This window comes from Anneissia japonica, unplaced genomic scaffold (assembly GCF_011630105.1).
Source record: "Anneissia japonica isolate Jap-2015-1 unplaced genomic scaffold, ASM1163010v1 scaffold1417_len1240632_cov203, whole genome shotgun sequence".
Taxonomy (NCBI): domain Eukaryota; kingdom Metazoa; phylum Echinodermata; class Crinoidea; order Comatulida; family Comatulidae; genus Anneissia; species Anneissia japonica.
The window spans coordinates 864,079-887,505 of NW_022727891.1; the positions used below are offsets into that span (position 1 = coordinate 864,079).

Below are 23,427 nucleotides of genomic sequence, written 5' to 3' on the forward strand. Positions count from 1 at the left end.
GGAATGTTTACCTCTCTTGTGTCTTAACTAAAATGGACGGATTGTAGCGGCTAACCCACGTAGTGACCATCTAGATGGTGGTATACTATCATGACGAACGTCCATCAGAAACACTGGCTCACGAGGGCTAACACGTGTTGGGTAGACAGGACATGAGAATGTTTCATATCGAGTTGGCTCTGTGACAATTTGTTTTTCACTAGCTGGAATACAGATAATGTGAATGATTGGCAAAGGTGTAGGCCCATGACGAGGAGCAAGGTCTTGTAGTTCGCCAGTCGTCTTTTCCCAGGTACAACCCCAAATGTAGATGCCATACACAAACATGCCTTCCTGAGGCGGATCACGCACCTACAAAATAATCAATAAATCAATTTAAATATTACATGATAATAATGAAATTAATAATTATTGGGATTAATATGTTTACCGCATTTCTGAAACTTCAAATAAAAGAGCAATAAAAACAGTAATTTAATACTAATTGATAATTATCACAAAAAACAACAATTAATAATGTTATTAATTATAATAATTTTTATAAGAATGACACTGCAAATATCTCAGGGCAAAGTTGGATAAAAATTATCAAAAATAATAAATAGGAATTATGAATAATGTGTTCATTGAACTATTTAAACATAAATTAACTATACATATGTATAGCCCTAATCTACTACACAATCTTTAAGCCATCCTACTTTGTACCAACAATCAGCAAACGTTGGCAAATCTTTAGAGGTTTGCTTGCAAATTCTTTTAGGATAGATGGTCTACTTACGTGATCTTTATCTCTGGCTGTGATCTCTGTTTGAAAGATAAATGGTTCCATTTGAGCTCCATTCTGACCATAAGCTCTCATGGCATCTTGTCTCAGCAATGCCAACAAACCTTTTGGCTGAAAGAAAGCACCCAGCCAAAATGCTGGAAACTTTTCCCTTCCCTGTTGAAATAAAGAGAGTATATACCAATTAGGTTAAAAAAGGAAACAAGGAAATTGGGGAGTTTATTGGCAATAGGGTCATTCCATTATTTCCTAATGATAATGTTTCCAGGTTCCACTAAGCAACTTGGAATTTATCCAGGTAAGAATTATTCACAAAATATCAATTAGAGTATGTATATGTGGTAGGAAAAGCTGCCAGTCATATCACAGATACGATGGAGATGATAATACATAATGATGCACTGTCAAACCCTGGAGGTCTGCATTGTGCTGAGGTGAAGCCTATAAATAAAAATCAACAATGGAATGCATTCTTGTCTCCTAGGTTGCTGAGAATCAGTTCAGAGTGCAACGAAAGGACCAGTACTAGAACATTGAAGAATATATCACATTACTAGACAAACAACTTTAGATCTACAGAAGTTTGACCCTACCATAGGCTGTAATTGATGTACTGTAAGTACTACACTACTTTAAGAGTAAAAACAGTTACTTTTCCTCCAGTGTTATCAATCTGCCCCTACCTGTATGATGATCTTTTCTAGATGTAGACAACGTTGAGCAAGATCTGTCAACCATTGTCCCAGCTGCCAGGTTGCCGGAGGAGCTGAATCTCCAGCAAGGTTCCTCCAGATCAGAGGCAGACGAAGATGGAACATGTCATCTGCTACATCAATCAACTTGTCAGAGAACAGATCGCCAAACATCTCTGTTGGGTTCTCAGTTAGATTCTTCAGTTTCTATGATTAGAATAACAATTAATAATGATATTAACTTAATAGTAATCAGAATGATAAACATTTGTATTTATCTATATTAAAAACAATAATAGAATTAGTAACAAAGGTCAACAATGACGTTAGAACTTAATGAAACTTACCTGCAATGTACTCCTCATCTCAGCTAATAAAGTTATCATCATGTCAACTTCACGAAGAATGAAACGATTAAAAGGTGTGTCTCCTCCAATCTTACGAATCCTTTCAGATATGTAATCCTGTAAAAAGAATGAAATGATTGAAAAATATTTCTCTCTCAAATGTTACAATCCTTTTGGTTACGCAACCTTGTAAAAAGCATGAAAAGTATGTGCATTCCCAAGCTACAGCCAATATTTTATATTCATAGTTAAGAGTCAGCTATCCCTTCCTGTAAGAGATAAAGACATACCCTATTCCAGCCTCGAGGTAATTTAAGCAAAGCGGTGTGGCACACCTCCCAGATTTCCACATCTTTACGTGATCTGATGGCAGCTACACTGGCACTTGCGTAAACACCCATTCCACGGACTGATGATGTCATAGCTTGTCCAGTTACGCTGGATACTGAAGGTTCTGAAAAGTCAAGTATGTGGAAGCTTGACATGTTTATGTGGTAATTTACAGTAAGAACAGTGGTTGACAGGTGGTTGAAAAATATGGATGAGTGCTTCCCTGATCCCCACAAACTGAGTAAAAAGCATTAAGTCTGAAATATCTATTACAATATAAAAATCCTAAGCACTCATCTTTGATTGGCTGAAATGCAGTATTCAAGCAAATTTAAAATATAGTAAATAAAATAGTATAAGAAAAGTTATTTAAAACCTACCTGTGGTAGGAGTAGAAGGTCGCTCAAATATGTGCGCAAGTGTTTTTGTTGACGGCACGTTATCCAGGATCATGTTGAGTCGGGTGAAGACATACTGATCATCTCCATGATAAGTCTACACAAATATGTTGCATAACCATTTAATTAAAAACTATGTACAGCCATTACTACGAACATTAACAAGTTTTATATTGACATTAAAACATTAAGTCTAGACATACAAAAGGTTATTTACACTTAATACTAAAGCTAATGGACATTTAAAACATATACCATAGTTAATTTTACACATATAAAACATTTAGATAGTTATTTTTAAACAACACATTATCCATACATACTTTCTGAACATAAATATTTAATCGATCTCCTTAAAATAATCATTATGCCAAGACCGATATCGAGTTAAAAACAACACAATTGACAAGAATTTTACAACTGTTAAATAAATGTTTAAAAGTGAGTCAATGAAACATTCCACATTTACTTGTTAGTATTGTTAATTCAATTTTTAGAATTGAAATAATACATTAAAAACAAAATGTTCTTAACTTATAAAAACAGAAAAATTACAAAATGAATGGACAGAATAACTTAAGTATGAGAATAATAATAGTATTAATGAAGGATAATGAAAATATAGTGTTTATTTGAGATCAATGTGTTTCAGACTGATAGACAAAGTATTGGGTAGTACTGTATAAACACAGATAGCATTGGTTATAATGAATTTAAAACACACAATTTACAGTAGCTACAAGCTGATTAGCTAGAACAATTGAATTTGTTATGACATCATTAGACTAAGAAGAGTTCTTACCATCAAACGGCCATCATCCTAATATAGCAGCATAAAGAACAATGGAAATACATTTATGGAAAGCAAGTATGACAGAGCAAGTGAAAGCAATTAAATATGATAATTTATGTAAAGAGTTATATTTAGTTGAAGGTGTGTACTAAGAAATACAGGAAAAGATATTGAAGAATTTTCATGTTTACAATAGTACAATATAGTCCTAAGGATGACGATGATGATGATACTTGGAAAAAGAAGAAATACCAATAATTTAAGATTTTCAAATACTCACTTCAGTAGATGAGTGTACTCCGGTGGCTTCTGGAACATCTAACATGTGGTTAGGTATAGCCTCACAGGCCTGGATCAGGGCATGTGGCCTCACAACATTATTGAAGAATGCTGAAGGCAATTTGTATTTCACTGAGAAAACAAAATTTAAAAACATATAAATTTAAAATGCATATTCAGTAAATTCTTTTGGGAGGAATCAATTTCTTGCTTATTAACAATAATAATTAGCACACTGGCTTTGTAAGCATATCCACAAAACCTACGCTTCGTAGCCTCAAACTCCCTCTTAACTGCATTGGGTCCGATCCAGTAGTCAACCATTGCTGCCAGGTTGGTCTGATCAAATTCATCCTGGATGCTGCTTCCATAGACAATCTCTGTCAACATATACCGCAAACCAATCCACGACACGCCCTTCAACCCATCTCCATCTGGATGTGGCACGTCTTTGAAAACTTCTTTAGCAATTGATAATCCTTCCTGAAAATATCAAAAGTCACAATTCAAAAACTGTGTTTTAAAAGATTTAAAACAAAAAACATCCAAAAATTGACCAGATTTTCTAGGTGCCAGGGGATTATTCCCTTGGGCCCACATTTAGGCTTTGCCCTCCCTGGACCTTACAGTCCTCATCAGAAATTGGCAGACTCCTTTTGGAGAACTTATTCCCCTTTCAGACAAATCCTGGTGCGGTCAACGTTACCAAGTATGCTACCACTTATTTTACCCTCTTATGCCATAACTTCCATATCTGCCATAAATTTACGATTTTACTACAATCTTCCATATACTGACCAAACTTGCCACATCATGGCCGTCCTAAGGCAAAACAACGCAACTGCTTTTATATTTTTAAGTTACATTATTTCGCTCTATACGTTCACATTAATTTTACATAATATTTTACTATTTGACATCTTAATACTCACAGCAATTTCTTTAAACTTGAAGTTCATGACTTGCGGTAGGTTCCATCCTGATCTGCCAAAGCGTGCCCTCAACCGCAAGGTGCCGTGAAGCATTATCAGATTGTGCAGCAACGGTGGCCATTCAGATCGTGAACTTGTCTTCAGCATATCCGTATCAACCAATGAAATGCCTCGTATTAGGTTTTCTCGCATTACCTACATGAATTAGGGATTTAACACAAATAACTATAAAATACTTTCTTTAGGAATTACGATTATTTATGAAATAATAAAAAGGTTGATCTGTTAAACAATATATCAACACAATAAAAAAACAAAACTTATAATTTTTTATTTTATAATAATTTGGGCATACAAGTACAACATTTCAAAACGTTACATTAAAAACAAACGTTGAAAAAGAAAAAGAAAAGACCAACTGCCACAGCCCAGGAGAGACCAAATAGTGCTTGCTAATAGCAAAGGCCTTCCCAACAACACAATCAAAACAAACAGATATCAACAAAGATATTAATGAGATTGAAATTACCTGAGGGGAATCTACTACAACTCTGAAGGAATACTGCAGCAATCGTACAGGTATTGTCTCTTTCATTTCGGCAGAGATCCACAGGCGGAAAGAGCCCTCGCCCTGTGAGTTGTCATGTTCTTTCAAAATACTCTCCAAGCCTTTGAGAAGGTTGGAAGCATTCTGACCATTCTGGAGAAGCACCCAACTTCCCTGAAAAGAGTGATGTAACAAGTGTAAGTCTTCAAACAGACCAGTATATGAGTAAGTATTTCTTTAGCCTGGTTCTCAAAAGAGCCCTAGTATCCAGATCGGGAGCTAACCGTTAAAGCTAACTGTTAGCACCTGTGTGAGAACGCTCGATCGGTTAGTGCTAGGCAAGCGCTATCGGTTAGCAAGTTGAGTGTGTTTCTATCATCAACCAATCACACGTACGCGATTACAATTCCCAGTTTCTTATTGGCCAGTGATTCGATCATCATATTCTTGGTATCCGGATTGGAATTTTTTCATATGGACGCAGCTAACGGTTAGCAGGATCCGGATCCTGTTAACCGTTAGCTACTGTGTGAGAACATAAGCATAATCATTTACACATTACTTAAAATAAAAAGAACTGAAAATTATTATTAAAAAAATTATCCCGTGTTAAAAACACATTAGACCTATAAACTAACTTTTGAACTGAAGTATGATTACTGACCTCTTGCATGGCAGTGATCACCACCTTTCTAACTTGTCTGTCCTCATTTTGTGATGCACCAGTCAGGAAAATGGCTGTGGTCTTCATTTGTTTCTTGTTGGCAAATTCAGTGAAGAGTTTAGTAGCTAGCTGGGCCTCGCACGTGTACATTAGCAGTATAGGTGTTGTGGGCGAGCTTTGCCGCAGAACGCTTGCTAAATCTAACAATGACTCAGTCACGTATCTAGACACAGGAACAAGATAAATTGAGATACAATAATTTATGTAGCATATTATCCAAAATACTAGATTATACTGATTGTTGCTCTGAATATGCAACATAGAAGAGGTGCTTCTTTAGTCTGTTAATGAAAATAAGAATATTTATTGAATAACAAGATAATAACAATAAAAACAATAGAAATAAAAATAATAATAAAGTGTTCTTACTTCTTTCCAAGAACAGAACTAACAAAGACAGTTGATGCTTGCATGATGCGGTCAGGTCTAAAGGCACGTAGTATCATAAACCTCTGCATGGGATTGTAGACGTCGTCCATCCTCTCAGGCAGAGGATAGTTCTCTGGTGTTTCATGCTCACCGAGTGTACGCCACTGTGTTTCACGGCCATCTTTGGACATGCGGTCAAACATCTCTTGGAACCAGTCAAAATGCATGGCCATCAGCTGCAAAAATAAGATTATTTCAAATTACCTATGGTATAAGGAAAGCACCAGAAAGTATATTTTCAATCCTGTAACTGATGCGGATGCAGGATGGGTGTGGACGGTGTGATCGCACCATTTTAAATTGTATAAAAAAAAATAATTGTTGTATTGTATTGTTGACATTTTCTCAGAATGTTTGAACCTCAGCCCCAACCATGGTCGGCCTGAGGTGGTGTGTCCACTCATGCACCCCCTACCTACGAATCTTGCATCCACCTTAGTGGTGAGTTGTGATTGGATAAGAATCATTAATAATAAGAATGTGTACCTGCAGGTTTTGGAACTGATCATCAGACATCCAGTCGAATGGCTTCTTGGCTTGGGTAACCTTATGGTCAGGAGGAGCTACTTTTCCAATTGATGACATCACAGCGGCCCCAAGCTGAGGAGAGACAATGAACTCACGCTCACCTGGTCCAATATTACCAACGGAATCCTCCACCTTGAATTGAAGAAAGGTTATATAAAGGTAATGACAACAATCTGGAGATTTTTTAAGAGCAAGAAATGGCCTTTTTGCTTTTTTCCTCTATATGTATGTAAAATTTGGACTTGATAAATGAAAGGAATTCAAATAAACAAAAATAATAAAAAAAATTACACACCTCCATGGACAAGAGTACTGAGTGTATGATACGATCCCTTTCCAATAGTGACCTAGACACGGTCATACATGCAGAGAATGTCAGCCTTTCTACAACAGCTTTCACAGCAGTTCTATTATATAATTCAAAAGAATTCACATTATAACAGTCTTCCTCATGATTAAAAATGATTATTGTTTGAAGTTTGCATGGCGAAGTAATAATATATTAATGCTTGCGGTACACCGCATAGATATCTCCATGGTGTACTGCAAGTATTAATATATCATTAATTTATTGTTAATAATCGATGCTCTTTATGTTTGGTAATAAAACATCCTCAAGCTTTCAATCCTGTGATTGGTTGTGAGAGTACATAAACTAATTTCTAAGCGCACCCATTCGACAAGATAAAGACAATAAGAAATAACTTACCTTTCTGAGTGCTTAATTGAAGCGTCATAAACCTCCAGAAATTGTTGCCAGGATGATTGGTATATTGGGTTAATTTCTGTAAGCCCTCTAGCAACATTGAAGCACACAGCACCTCTCTTTGCTATGGATCGGTAGCTCTCCTTTGCATTGCGAATCGCTCGTTCAGATGTTAACACTCTTTCTTGACTAAAAGTAATAATAACAGCACTCATGAAGCATCATTTACTGGTGTCTCACAGCTCACTAAACAACTATTAATCTATTAAAACAGTTCAGTTTTAAGGAGAAACTACATGGTAACATAGTGAGTAAACAACCAATATTAATATTAACTAGCAGTTCAACACACACCATACTATAAGGTTAACAATATAAGTAATATAATAATAACTATAAATGGTGATGATAATTAAACAATAATGATACAGAATATAATTATGAATTATTATTATGATACTGTAAAATTTATTGATTGACTCTCATCAGTACTACGTACACAAAATATAATTAAAAGATGATATTGTAACTAAGGAAAATATACCTTTAAAATTCAAGATAAAAATTGAAAAATGTATACTTTCCACTCACCTTTCTAAAGTCTCATTATAATGTTTTTTCATCTCAGCAAGTTTCTTTGTAGTTTGTAAATCATTCAACAATCGCTTGTCACCTGCCAAACACTCCAGCATCTGCTTCTCTAAGTCTTCAAGCTGCTGCATATTTGCAATCTTTTCCTGATGGATGAAATTGTTTCAATAATAATACAGATAGTATCATAATAGGTATAAAAAGATGGAACAGACGATGATCAAGATAGAATTATTGCAATGACATGGTATTTTTGCATTGCACCAAATTACATTCTTGGCAATAAAGATGCTAGTATGTAAATGGAAAATTACTTTACAGGTAAAGAAATGCTCATCAGGAAACCATTGATATAAGTAAAAAAGATTGCAAAGAGTAATGATGAATAATAAGATCGTTGGTAATGAAAATAAAAACAGCATGGGACGATGACACTGTAATAACAATGGATAAAAGTTAATGAAGACTACATTTTGGGTAATGGCTGAATATGATTATTGTCGCTATTACCTTTGCATAAGTTATTCTGTCTTCCTCAAGTCTAGCTTTCTCCAGCTGCATGAACCTATCCAGCAACTCTTCCTCACAGTCCTCCGCAGTCTGGTAGAAATACTGCACACTGGTATAGGCTGCAAGGCTGTGCGGAATGGTGTGGGGCTGGTTGGTTGTGTGAAGGTACAAACGGAAACTAGGATTACATTCCACCTCATGGTCTGCCACCTGATAAAGTAATAATAGACCAATCCAAATGCATATAAAACCACATGTGATAATATTAAACCAATAGTGGAAATTAATTATTGACTGAATTTGGCTCACAGCAATCAGAGTTACTGTATAAAGGAGTTAATTTAGGAACATTAGCAATAACTGGTTTATCCAGGTATGTATTCACAAAAGAGATAAGTAAAAATATAGGGCTACTAAAGTTATGGTTTAATAAATGATTACCATCATTTTAAATGGCAGTTTGCTTGTCATGAACACCATTCTCTTGCGCAAGACTTGATAGAAGCGATAGTCATCCGTCAGAGCTACTACATCACAGTCTGTGATCACCAGAGATGACCCCTCTGTCAGACATGTCTCCAATTGCGACCTCAATTCCTGGAGAAAGTGAGGATACTGAACATTTGAAATGGAAAGAAAATGCAAAAAACAACAAATCTAAACATACTGGGTTGTAGTCACTTCCCAGGAATTTTAATTGAAAAGTTGAGTAGGTGATCAAAGGCAGTAGTTTTTAATTTTAATGATCAAATTAATAGCAATAGAAAAATCTAACATAAAAACTTACTATTATAAAATTTAATTATAAAGTAAAAAGTATAAATGACATTATACATAAAATGAACTGTTTATATAGCTACAAATTATAAGATTTATGTAAAGTATAAAATATATACTTAATTATACAAAATAAAAATATATAAAAAGATCAGATATAGCTAAATAGAAAGATATTTGAACTTACATGATATTTAACCTTTGTGAGTTTATCGGCTTTAAAGGCCTTAAGCCATTCCAACACTCGGCTCGTTGGGTCGCATAGCAATGGCCAGGCAGTTGAACTTAATTCTTGCATGATGAAGCAAGCATTGTCACATGATACCGGAGTCATTGGCAGGTTGAGTAGTCGGAACGATTCAATTTTCACCTAAAAAGTATTCAATTACCTGATCAATAAAAATCAACTGGAAATTGTGCTTTTCAAAATTTAGATTCAAATAAATTCTTGGCATCAGAAAAGCTAGAAAAGTGATTGTACATTGTACTGTATAAACCAATTGAACATCATCGATAATATGTGGGCATGATGATGTCCTATCACATCCATAATATGGGCATGATAATGTCATATCACATCCATAATATGGGCATGATGATGTCATATCACATCCATAATATGGGCATGATGATGTCATATCACATCCATAATATGGACATGATGATGTCATATCACATCCATAACATGGGCATGATGATGTCATATCACATCCATAATATGGGCATGATGATGTCATATCACATCCATAATATGGGCATGATGATGTCCTATCATATCCATATATGGGCATGATGTCATATCACATCCATAATATGGGTATGATGATGTCATATCACATCCATAATATGGACATGATGATGTCCTATCATATCCATATATGGGCATGATGATGTCCTATCATATCCATATATGGGCATGTCATATCACATCCATAATATGGGCATGATGATGTCATATCACATTCATATATGGGAATGATGATGTCCTATCATATTCATATATGGGCATGATGATGTTATATCACATCCATAATATGGGCATGATGTCATATCACATCCATATATGGGCATGATGATGTCATATCACATCCATATAAGGGCATGATGATGTCATATCACATTCATAATATGGGATTAAGGCTATGATCAGGTACGACTTACAGTACGCTAGGGTAATGTAAATCAAATGGTGTGAATTTGTGCGCGGCATAGTGAACACCAGTATTATCGCGCAATCACTGGCGTAGGATAATCCAGCAACAGATCCCAGATCAGCGTACGCCACTGAGTTACGACATTCACGCATCAGTGATTTTGAACTCAACCAATCAAAATAAACCTAGATGTAAACAGAAAATGAAATGCGCTAATTACGAATACAAATATTTCGCGCAAATACTTACGCTAGCGCTCGTTAATCGCCTATTCTGGACATCCCGCTAGTTACGCCACGGATTAATATACGGCTGGCATTAGATACGCCTGGCGTATCTCTTAGGTATGGACATAGCCAAATATTAGTATTTTATGATTTTACGTTTGAAAACATATATAGTGAGTCGCCTAATGATGTAATACCACATTCATATATGAGCATGATGATGTCATATCACACCCATATAGGCCTATGGGCAAATCACATCCCCTATAATGTATTATAAGTCAATTGTGATATCATCACTGGAACTCCCTATGTAATTTGCCTATCCCCCACAGTCCATTAATTTTTCAATTAGTGGACGCTTGGCTTGATTTTTTTTAGGTTCGTGTGCAAAAAAAAAAATCCTCATTTTTTTTCGTCACCGCGAAGATAACACGCACTGCGATGAAAATTGAATTGTAATTAAAAATTACTTTTGTAAAACAAGGTTAATTAGAACCAGAAATCTAACCTTCATATAATAATTTTCCTATAGTGTACTATGCAGAACTCTACTAATTTCTTAATAGTGTGGAAAGAGCTTAATAATAGTATTTATTAAGGCTTACCTTTGAAAACAGGAATTCAATAATTTGAACATGTTTGAACAGCTTCCTCCTTGGTACAGGTAGATTGTGTCTGGTGCAAACATCCATAAAGAACGATGCTAATCGTTTACGCAAGTCAATTTGCATCCCGCCACAGTATGTTAGAAACGCAGATGCCGACAGACAAGTGCTTAGCAACAACTGATTCACTGAGTTCTCATCAACGTAATCCTTCCAACCCTTTTCTGCTTCTCTCAAGCTGATTGAGTACATGAATACAAAACAGAATAATCATCTGGATTATATTGTTTTAAATCTGTGTTTCTACATTACTCAAGATAACTACTTGAAAAAACTAAAGTTTTCGAATCAGAGTGAAATGACTGAGCATATATCAGGAGACATGTGCTGGCCCATATCGAGCTAAACACAAACTATACCGTGAATTTGAAGTAATTACCTTAGTTTTTACTCACGATATTTGGTCAAGCCAGATCATGATGGGTTAAGCCAACTTTTGGCTGATTAGGGCTGACTATTAAGGAGCTGTGAAAGACTGAATTAAGAAATTTACCTGTGAATCATATCAACTGCTGCCCTCAACCTCTCATTACTGGCAACCAGTTCAATTTCCAATGAATGCTTCTCTCTGACGGCATCATCAAATTCCTTTTGCAGCACATCCAGTTCATCTTGGATGCTGGGAATATCTGCTTCTGTGTATTCTTTCTCTGGTTCTACTGATGCTGCACTTGTCTGTTCCTCTGCCTCTCTTGCTTCCTGAAAGTACACATCATTATTCTTGCATCTCTTTTTTTTTTCAAACTGTGCAAGTTATAAGTTTATAATTTCTTTTTAGAGTATACCACATCTATCAAAAGGGATTCATCAGCAAAGCTATGTATTGGGACTCCTTGGTCATTTGCAGTTGGTGTATCTAGGTGTATCACATCGAAAGGGTTTAAGCAGACTAATGGAAAAGGAAACTAGCTGTGGAAGTACAGTAATTTAAACTACTTAAGAGTTGTGTTTTGTTCAAATATTCCTTAGATAACACACTGTGGGGCCTGGCAAGTGAAGTTGTTAACTTATGAGAAAAAAATCCTGCTTTCAGACAAATTTTAACTCAGGACATTAGAACAGGAAAATTAGCACTAACCATCAAACTACAGTTTTATTCAGTTTGTGGACTAGTCTAACTCTATTTATGTAAAGCACTTTGTTAAATTTAAAAAAAAGATGTATTGATTACTTTTGATGTTAAAAGGTTTTAAAAATTGATAAAGTGATGTACTATTAAATTACACTAATTTAGATTATATTGTAAACATATCTAGAACATGCTGATTCTTAAACATACAAATGAATATAAAATGACTTCTAAAACACTAACATTTTAATACAATTCTCTTCTAACAGTTACATTTTCCAATTCCCTTCACATTTGCCTCTCTTTTTGTCTACATGCTAATCTACTAGACATCATTATTTGTTAAAACAAGACCACAGATTAACCAAAAACAGATACATCGGCTAGGAAGGGTAACACTGTTATTACATGATATAGACAAATTACAACAAAAAGCCGCATATACAATTATACAGAATAATTCAGCATTCGCAAATACATAAAAATACATTAAAACCAGCAAAGGCTTTATCACTAGCAGAAATGCATGACAGAATACTAAAGACTAATATTCATATTAACCTCTCATTTCCCATTATACCAACTCATCTTACTCCCAGCCTCACAAATTGGCAGCCAATCCCTCTGTATTGTCATCTCCTTGACAAGCCTTCCCCTCCATACAGCCACCTCAGACAAGCCTTCTCCTCCCTACAGTCAACCTTTACAAGCCTTCCCTTTCTTACAGCCACTCCTGACATGCCTTCCCCCTTTTATACAGTCACTCATAACAGGCCTCACCCCTCCTTACAGCCACTCCTAGCATGCCTTCCCCTCTTAACAATGCCATCTGCCCCAAAACCTCTCCTTCAAATTGATTTTTCTATCTACCACTAGCATGTCATAAGTCTGGCTACCAGCATGCTTTGCTTACCGCTATCTTTTTCATAATTCTAGAGAACCAGAAGAGCTGAAGAATGAATGTGTTAGAACATATGAAGAAATTTATTATCATAATCTACAAAAAAAATGACTAAAATTGTAACCAAATAAAATGTTCATGTGATCATTTTTTTCAATTGTATTATATTCTACGTGTATCTTTGATTGAATAGCAACACTCAGGTATTGTATAGGAAAGGTTCTTCATGGTCTAACAGCTTACGGATAATGAGGATGATTATATACCATGTAACAATTCTATTATTTTTTAAGGTAAGATCTGCGAACGCAAACTTGGCACTAGTTGGTTTGTCCAGGTAAGTATTTATGAAACAAATTATCTTCACTTACTCTTTCTTCCTTCTCAATTTGGAGTTTTTCATTTTCAATTTTCTCTTTCTGAAGTTCCTGCAGTCTGTCCAGAGCCTGTTGCAGAGGTCCACACAAGTGGGAATACTCCACTATACCACAAGTGTAGGCCACTAGCGTTCCAGCATCCTCTGAGCTGTAGCGGGTGGCAGCAATTGTGATGCCTTCAACTGCAGATGGTGATTTACGTGATGATGGTGGTAGCTTAGGCCCTCCTATTTACAGTAAATTACACAAATCAGAACATATTAGGCATTATTGCTATCACAGCAACGATACAAAATACATACTTTAGCATTAAAATATAGTGAAACTTAGCCCGACAGTTATATGATTTTAAAAGAAAGTTCTAATAGGAACAAGTCTTTTCATCCAGGTAAGTATACAGGGGCAGATTTGTGGGGGGCTAACAGCTGGCCCAGTCCACCCCCTTTGGGAAAAAACAAAAAAACCAAAAAAAAACCCAAAAAAAACAAAGAAAGAAAAGAAATTATTGATCGCACAAAACATTCCCTAGGGTAGCGTTGTCTCTCGATCGCCCCTCCTTCGCCCCCATCCCCACCTCCGGACATCTCTAGATCAGCCCCTGTTATAGCATCAGTTTTGAAAAACATTTTATTTGCAAGTGAAAATTGTAAAGATACTTACCTAACAAGAAAAAAAAATGATTAATAACATACATGAGCTATTTAGTACATTACTGAGTACCTTGGTACTTTATAAACCTTCAATTTGATTGACTGATAGATTACCTGGTACATCAAGTAAGGAGCCTTCACCAGTAACACCTTCCCCTTCTTTGGTCTTTGGTAGGAAGTACTCAACATTCATGAGGATGTTCTTATCCAGGCCATTCTCCCAGCTAATATTGTGAAGCAACTCAACAAACTTGTTGGAATCATTCATTATCACCTGTAGCTGCTTCCACTTATGTTTCTCTGAAGCGTTGTCTTTTGATTCTAGTGAAAGAAAATTCAAATTGTAACACAAATTTACTTTTTCAACACCAAGGCTTCAAATTACTATCTAACAGCATGTAAACCCATGCATACACTTTCATGTCTCTGTCTCAAACTTTAAGCACATTATCAAATTTAATGTGACAACAACTATGACTTTCCCATATATGAGTATGACATGACATCATCCTGACTATATAATGTGCAAATCCCATATATTTGTCACAAAAAACTATTGTAGATTTTGGATATTGCGGATTTTGTGGTATTCATTCGAAAGGAAAATTAGATATTATTTGGTTTATGCTGGTCAATATTCACATATATTAGACATGGTTTTTGTAAATTCTATATGGCCTAGTTCAGACTAGGTGGATAAACCCGGCTCAACTCACCGGGTTTATCCACCTGCCAGTCTGAAATAGGTGGCTTATCTCAAGCCGGGCTGTGTTCCTATAGTAACTAGGCCTGGCATGCCACCGCAGGGGTCCCAAGTTGTGGAAGTGAAATTCCTGGAGATTTTGTCGTGATGGTCATTCCAAGGATTGTCGCGCGCCGCGACGCGCTGCGGCGCATGTACTGCAGTTACATCATCACCGTCAACACACTTTATAAACAGAAACTTATTGAAAATACTACAATAAATAAACAGTACACATTTATTATGCTGCATCACTTAATGATATTTAATCATTACAGCAAAAACATTAATTTAAGGGTAAAAACTACACCCTGCCGGACACCATCCCGGTATTTGGGCGTCAATGAATCATCTTATAATCCTGTTTATTATTAAAACAAAGAGATTCGCCACGATGCGAACTGGCCATTGTAATTTTGTGTTGCTTTGGTGAGTACAATAAACCATGCGGGATAAACTTTATCTCGGACTCATAAACGTCGGGTTCGATTGCTTATATCGCTGTAGAGGCGCAGTTCTGATCGAGCTTGGACAAAAACAACGATTTCGGGAGGAATCCGGGAGAAATTATAAATCCGGGAGAAAATGTTGGGTTTCCGGGAGCCCGGGAGATCGATCAAAAATCCGGGAGACTCCCGGGTGTTCCGGGAGACTTGGGAGCCCTGCCACCGTGTTTAACTTTTCAAAGCCGGGCTTTAATCGTTGCGGGGGGTCTTGCATTGACTTCAGGTAACAAAATGACCAATCAGCATTCAATTACTTACGCTGTGAGCGAGGTATGTTTCGCGAGCAATATTTTGAAACACGTTTGCTGGTTAAGGTTCATTATTATGAAAATTCTCGCGCCTGGCTAATCCCGCTAGTCTGAATGCCTGCCAAAGTTAAGCTGGGCTTAACTCAAGCCTGGCTTCTCTCCAAGTCTGAACGTAGCCTTAATGTTTTATACAATGGATACATACTTGACCCTTTCCAGTTTTTGGTAGGGCTTTTAGTCCCAGTTGAGCTTGTTCTTCCAGATATAATCGATGCATCCTCACTTGAAAAATTCAATTTTTCTGATCTTTCTGGTTGTACTGGCTTTGATTTTCCGAGCAGTGCCATGATCATCTCCAGAACTTGAAGGACAATTGGAGTTGGATTTTGGAAGGATCGAAGTCTTTCAATACAAGCTCTATCCACTTTATCTTTCCAATGAATAACCTAGTAAAATAAGAGTAACATACAATTTATGTTTGGACTTTTCAACAGTTGCTATGTGTAGTAGTAAAAGACCTCAATAATAATAATTAAACAGAATCAGCACAAAAAGGACAAGAAAATGAGTATCACCTGCTCACAAGCCTTTTGTAAACTTGTTCGACATTCTTCTACCCTTTTGGCCGCTTGGATTAGTTCTTCTTCAATTGCAACTTGACGACATTTCAGATTCTGCTCTCGCAGACGATCAAATTCTTTGTCGTATTCATCTTTATCATCTGATAGAGAACAGTTGTAGATCATTAAAGTCAGTTTTGCAAGATATTTCCATATGTTCATGTCACTATGTAAAGGATACGAGGAGACACCAAAAAATTTATAAAGCACTAACCAGCCATTAAGAGATCATCCTGTTCTTCCTCATCACTCTCCACATCTGCCATCTGCAGGAATGCATTCAGACTTCCATGGGACTGCTGGTACAAGGCTTTGGTTTTCTCGAGGACAGTGGCTTTGCTGCTAAGCTGCTTAAGTAGGGTTGCAGTCTTCTCACTAGCCTCTTCAAATAATTTCTGAAGTCTGACTATCTCAGCTTTCTTAGCACGAGCATCTTCCCTGGTCTTGGAAAGGCAGGCAAGAGCTTTCCTACGTGCAGGAAAATTGTAAAATAATGAGTAATGGTGTTTGTAGAGAGAATATTAAAAACAATCTCTGCTTTACCAATCGAGTATGGAAACACAATCTAAACCAAGCAATAATTAAGTGTTATTGAGTATTAGTTGTCAAGATTTAAAAACATCAAAATTCATTGTTGCTGTATGTTTGGTGGTGCTATGACATTGTATCAGAGTGAATCATTTTCATTTAATGGTAAGTTAGGCACTATTGAATGAGAACAACAAAATATATAAAGTTATGAAGACTCACTTAAGTTGGTTGACTTTAGTTGTATTTTCTTTGCTTTTGGTTGTGTACAGGTATTTGAAACAGTCCATGAAACGACGAAATGTACGTGGACCAACAAACAACTCATGTTTACCAGGCTCATCCAGCTTTCTATGCCTTAGCTGGAAAGAAAATAAATATGTCATTGAATATTAGTACTGGAAAAATTGTGTCAGTGTCATTAACTTTGGCATTGGAGAGGGTACCATTACAAATTGACAACTGATTCAGAACTTATCAAAAAACAAACAAGCCACGATAACAGATGCTATAAATGAATAATGAAATAACTGACAAATACTAAAAATTAGAAATACTCTTCAGGAAATTATATTTAAAAAAAAAAAACATTTTGCGGAATTGAACAAGTCAATGTGAAATCTAAAACCTGGCACTTTTACCTCTATCTTCTGTCTCATAATGCTCTTGGTGTATGGCAGATTATCAACCTCAAGATTTGTGACTTTGATGGTTTCTTTCTTTCCTTGGATCTTTACTTGTGTCAGGGTTATCTTGTCATTGGTCTCACCTGCCCATGGAATCTGGTTGCAGTCATGCAATACATGACTATGGATCTTTGCCATGCATGACACAATAACTGTCCTGTGGTTGAAGGATAATAAAATGACCTCAATTAACATGGTTAAAATCTTTCTCATAATTTTTACAATATAGATGGTTTACAGATTGTTAAACATCATGCACACCTAACAGGGCAGCCCATAAAAAGTTTTAAAAGGACAACAAATCTACAGAATTGAATAAAAATAAAATGGATTCAAATGGATTTTGTTGCACAGTACCTCATATCTGGGGAGCTATCTTTGCAGAGTGAATGCTTTTGGACATAATAACTTGCTTCACCCGTCAGTGCATCAGAGAGCCAGTCACACATCCAATTCACCTGCATACCCTTTAATAAACCAGGATATTGACTAAAATAGAAAAGAAATTACATTAAAATAATTATCAAAACACCCTAAAATTCTATTTTTAATCACATCTACTGTTATATACAGTATAATGAATATTAAATACAGACTGATTATTATGTGTATGTAGATGACTCTATACAGTATGCTATCAATGACTGACATAGTTCTTCCTATCACTCCCCAACTTTGAAGCTACTATTATGATTTTGTATACAATAAACACATTACATGCTGTTACCCAACCTGAATGCTATTAATACCTGACCTGGATCATATGCTTTTAGTTAATTCAAGACCCAATATGCTTTTTAATAACTGACCCAGCTAGTTACATCTATCTCTACAGTACCTTGATGCTATTCTCAGAAGCTTGTGTGTTGGTGGCAGGCATAGAATAATATGCAAATTACATTTGACCCTTGACACAAAGAACTTCATGGGGTCGATGACCATACGTGGAAAGTTGCGCTTCATCGCAGGACCTAAAGCCTGTAATTAATGTATTACAAAAATAGTAAATTTTACTTGAAATACAAATACAACAATAACAAAGGTGTAAAAGTAAATGTATTCAGTTTTTTGAAACAATGTTTTATCTTGATCAGTATACAAACTCAAAAGCATCCCATTACACCAATTACATATTTTAAAAAAACAATAAAACCAAAATAATATATGCAGATACAAGAGTTGTCTATATAAAAAGGAGAAGCTAAAAAAAGGAATTCATAAGAACATGAACACAGAATTTAAGTTTACCTGACTGAATGTTTAAAATTTCCATATAGTATATTGCATACTCAGAATTGTGAATATTAGAAAACCATTCTCACCATTTCCCATATATGATTATTGCTGTACTCCTGTGCTTACCAATTTTATGACTTGACAAGCTATAAAAACACAGCCTCAGCTCTGCCAACCAAAAGGTGACAGGAATGAAACCACCCAACAAGGTTATATGTACCTTCTACCACCAAATGAGAGCCCCCTTACCTCAAGTGTTCAAATATACTTTAAAAAGTATTTTTTATAAATAAACTAATTTTCAGTAATGATTAAATCATAAAAAGCAGTATAGTAGCCTGGTGTGCCCCTTGTACCCCCTTTTCCAGATAATAAATGGTTGCCATGCCTCAGCCAGCCTACTTCATAAAACCTACAGTAGTATATATGATGTGTGCCAATAATAATAATAAAAAAAAACCCACATGCACTGTAATCAGGTACCCAACACCAGGGCTGACAAGAGGGATATAGTGGTCTGGCATTCAACCAGTTTTGGCACTTAACAAGGCCATTAAAATTGGGGGCTGTTAATTTGATATATCTTGCCCCAAGTGAATTCTTCTAGCAAACCCTGCATTAGACTACATAGTACAGTGTTAGTAGTTGAAGCTAATAAAATATGTTTAGAACATGATATGTTTGTTTACTTTGACTGAAAATGTCATGATACCATTAAGGTAAAAGAGTGACATTATTACATCATGATAGCTGTCTATTATGGTATACAGTATGACAAATTTCATGATGTCACCAACACAGATGAGTGACATTGAATCATCATGGCAGCTGACTATTATAACACATCATGTTACATGAGTGACATTTGACAGCTGTGTGAAACAAGTCTCTATGTTAGTGACAGTGTAGCTGGATATGATAGAAACAAATATTATGACTGACATATGTTATGAACATGATCTATGAAATTGTCAACTATTTGTCACATCATTGGCATTATCAATCACATTCTTATTTCTTTCAACTGTGAAATGTTCAAGGTAGAAGTACTTTCTTTTAAAAGTGACCAATATAAATGTAATTGTCAATACAATTTTAAAATAGTGTAACCACTAATTTGTTAATGGCACAATTATTAATTGGTACATAACTCAACTTTCAATGTAAAACCATGCTCTTTTAATAATAAAAAAATGATTAATAAAACCACTACAGTGACTCCAACAGGGACAATTTGTATGTAGATGCATAAATATTGTTTTTAAAAAAGATATCTACAGTACAGTATATATTTTAATTAATGCAAAAATTCTAGCAAGAAATATACACTGGCTACATGATCTTAGTTTTTTCATTACCGAACTAAAGTCAACTTGATTCTTTTCATAATACTGTGAACAAAACATGACAGTGAAATTAGCATGTAAAACACAATCACACATCATTCTAAAAATGTTACGACACAGGTGTTGCTGAACCAGTCAACAGAATAACCAGGGGTCCCAAGTCTTTACATGTCGCGGTAGTCTCCCAGAAAAGGGGACGGTCTCCCGCACATCCACAACCAGACAAGAATCTCCCAGAAAATATCCCACCTCCTGCAAATTCATTAAATATGCCTGTTTTTACTGCATTACCCCTTTATTATCATTTGTCTCACGGAAAGGGCATGGGTATCACAATAAGTAGCAAAAAAAAAAACAAAATGTGCAAAGGAAGATCGTTTAAACAGATTTCCCGAAAATGGCTTCTTCCAGCTTTTGGACCTTTGGAATAATGAGACACTAAATGAGCCTGAAAGGTCCACTGATTAATCTCAGATAAGAAAGTATAATACATACTCCAAGTATTGAAATACACGCCATCGTGTTGGGATTCAATATTTCGACATTAATTATGTCATCATCAGGAATCATCCTGATGATGACATAATTAATGTCGAAATATTGAATCCCAACACGATGGCGTTTATATCAATACTTGGAGTATGTATTATACTTTCTTATCTAAATGAGTCTTATGCTCATGATTTTGATTCCAATGATACTTTGCTCATGAAACCATCTGCAATAAACAATTATATATTTCATAGGTGCATATATATTTACAAATCCTGCATCTAAGGTGTAAAAATATTAGCTAATATTATGTAGATGCACAAAGACTGATTTCCATAAAATTGCTACATGCCATCTCTTAAAACTACAGTGGATGCTCAATGGCAATTTTTGAGGCACACAATATTTTATTAGGGAGTCTTTCGATTTTGTTGAAGACGATGCAGTGTAGCAATTGCAATGGAATGGGACATTCCGGAGTGTCAATCAAACTTAACAACTGACCAATCACAAAGGATCGGAATGCGCACGTCTCATAAACACACATGTTGTCCCACAAATGCATGTCTGTGTATGTTATTACCTAGCCTAGCAACAATATCCAAGTGGAGGGGCTTAGAGGAAAGGTCCTTTGTTGTAGTGATTTTATGGAAACCAGTTTTAAGGAAACACTAAGGCATGCGAAAAGGAGCTAAAAATAACCTACAAAAGGCAATAAAGAAGGCATGCTGTATTCAATTAAATTTAATGAAAAGGTTAACACTTTTGTGAATTAGTGGCAAAGACAAAGCCAAACCAGTCACTCGTCGCAAATCCTGTTTTGGAGATAATGGCCAAACATGCAGGAATGTCTAAATTTTGGAAATATATTTTATTGCACTAAACTAACTTTATATATCTATACACCATGCTATGCTGTTATTTTCCCCATTTTCAATGATTTGGTGATAGTTTCTGGCTAACAAATGCCCAAAATCATAAACTTTGTGTGACTGGTTTGGCTGGTCTTTGCCACATTTAATAACTTTTCTTCTGAATGATGGATGCAAATTGAAGTTTTTTGCACTTATTTACAAATTCAAAATTATATTGCAGAAATTATACTAATGCATGGACACACCCATAAATGTAAGGCACATGCATACATCCACATCCATGCACAAACACACTAACACAGAACCCTTCCCAATCTGCTAAGTGTAGTGTATGTAGGAAAGCATTGATGGGGATTTCTTGCAATCACACTTCAAAGTGGAGATTTTCATTTGCAAGCAACTTACTTCAATTTCAGAGTCAATAACCTCGTCAACCTACGATATTTTCAATGTTATTGCATTAGGGCTAGCAATACTAAGAAACTACTTACACAATTTTATCAAATACCTAAATGAATACTCTTAATAGGGCTACCATTTTTGTATGGCTGTATAATAGTTAGTTATTCATATACAAAGACAATTAATCAGCAAAGAGATTTGGTGGACACAGGACCAACAGTGTCAACTTTGATTTGGTTTATTTGCTGTCATAAACAAAGGAAAAACAAATATTAGAACCAAGAAACACAGTCATGATGTCTGAGATGACCCTTTAGATACTAACACAGTCATTCAACCTTAACATACAAGGCAAATGGAAGACAGTTACATTATATGACAAGAAAATCAGGAATGGAGCTGAATCCGGACCAATCAATGGCTCAAGGCGCTAGTCACAAATTAAATGTTAGGGCAATGTCACCATGTTACATCACATCAATCAATTAATTAATTAAGGTAATCAATGAATCAAATCTTACTCAAAATAAAATTGACATTTTCATACAGTAGATACATACAATGTTACCATTAATATGACATACAGATATATAACATTAAAAAACTTGAGTTAAATTTGAATATCAAATGAATAATTAGAGAATAAACAAATTAGCCAAATAATTTAATGCTTTCATTACAGCTTTAGATATCAGAGCAATGAGGAATCAAACAAGATACAAAATTAATTAAAAATATCACACTATCAAAAAAACTCAAAAACTTTGTATTTAAAATGAGTGTAAAATATGGTATAAAATGGATTTTTGTCACATTCAACAGGCAATGTAAGATGAAGAGCATTGTCCACAGACAAAACGTTTGTTTGATCTTTATTGTAGTATGAATTAATTACACATTACAAATCTATAAGGACTTTACAAAATAAATCAATCTTTACATTAAATGTATTTTAAAGTTTTAAAATGATGAAGTGGTTGACTGATACATACCAGAAGAAGACCATCCAGTTCATCATTGGAGAAGAGTGGTGGGTACTCTCCACATACCAGAAGACTGTTGATAGCATCAAGGTAGACATTTTCTCTAAGGTCTTGACCCTGTAGGTAAACAGTAAGACCACAGAGGTTAGCAGAAAGTTTACTGAAGTTACAATAATAAATACAATTAAGTTTAAAATGAGACTACCAAAATTAACAGTAATACTATGAAATTCATATTAAGATTATTGAGATTAAAAGAAAAAACATTGATGGATGCAACAGTAAATTTATTGAATTTTACTGAAGCTAACAATAAAACCATAGAGATTAACATTGGTGTTAACAGT

General features: G+C 35.3%; 1 protein-coding gene across 2 annotated transcripts in view; it reads right to left on the reverse strand.

Annotated features, from left to right (window-relative positions):
* Nucleotides 1-23,427, reverse strand: part of LOC117113885 (dynein heavy chain 5, axonemal-like) — a gene marked incomplete at its 3' end in the record, with an annotated part of 59,003 nt that continues 35,576 nt past the window's right edge. For both annotated transcript variants that reach the window (XM_033257364.1, XM_033257363.1), the window contains 32 exon segments: nt 1-351; nt 782-943; nt 1,471-1,686; nt 1,827-1,943; nt 2,117-2,280; nt 2,537-2,651; nt 3,357-3,374; nt 3,628-3,758; nt 3,893-4,109; nt 4,559-4,753; nt 5,088-5,279; nt 5,770-5,992; nt 6,199-6,434; nt 6,745-6,918; nt 7,082-7,193; nt 7,496-7,681; nt 8,084-8,229; nt 8,594-8,803; nt 9,035-9,190; nt 9,558-9,740; nt 11,360-11,597; nt 11,913-12,118; nt 13,761-13,993; nt 14,531-14,737; nt 16,118-16,358; nt 16,488-16,633; nt 16,747-17,000; nt 17,283-17,422; nt 17,702-17,903; nt 18,104-18,235; nt 18,585-18,724; nt 23,090-23,197. In XM_033257364.1, coding sequence (XP_033113255.1) covers nt 28-351; nt 782-943; nt 1,471-1,686; nt 1,827-1,943; nt 2,117-2,280; nt 2,537-2,651; nt 3,357-3,374; nt 3,628-3,758; nt 3,893-4,109; nt 4,559-4,753; nt 5,088-5,279; nt 5,770-5,992; nt 6,199-6,434; nt 6,745-6,918; nt 7,082-7,193; nt 7,496-7,681; nt 8,084-8,229; nt 8,594-8,803; nt 9,035-9,190; nt 9,558-9,740; nt 11,360-11,597; nt 11,913-12,118; nt 13,761-13,993; nt 14,531-14,737; nt 16,118-16,358; nt 16,488-16,633; nt 16,747-17,000; nt 17,283-17,422; nt 17,702-17,903; nt 18,104-18,235; nt 18,585-18,724; nt 23,090-23,197 — 5,724 coding nt within the window.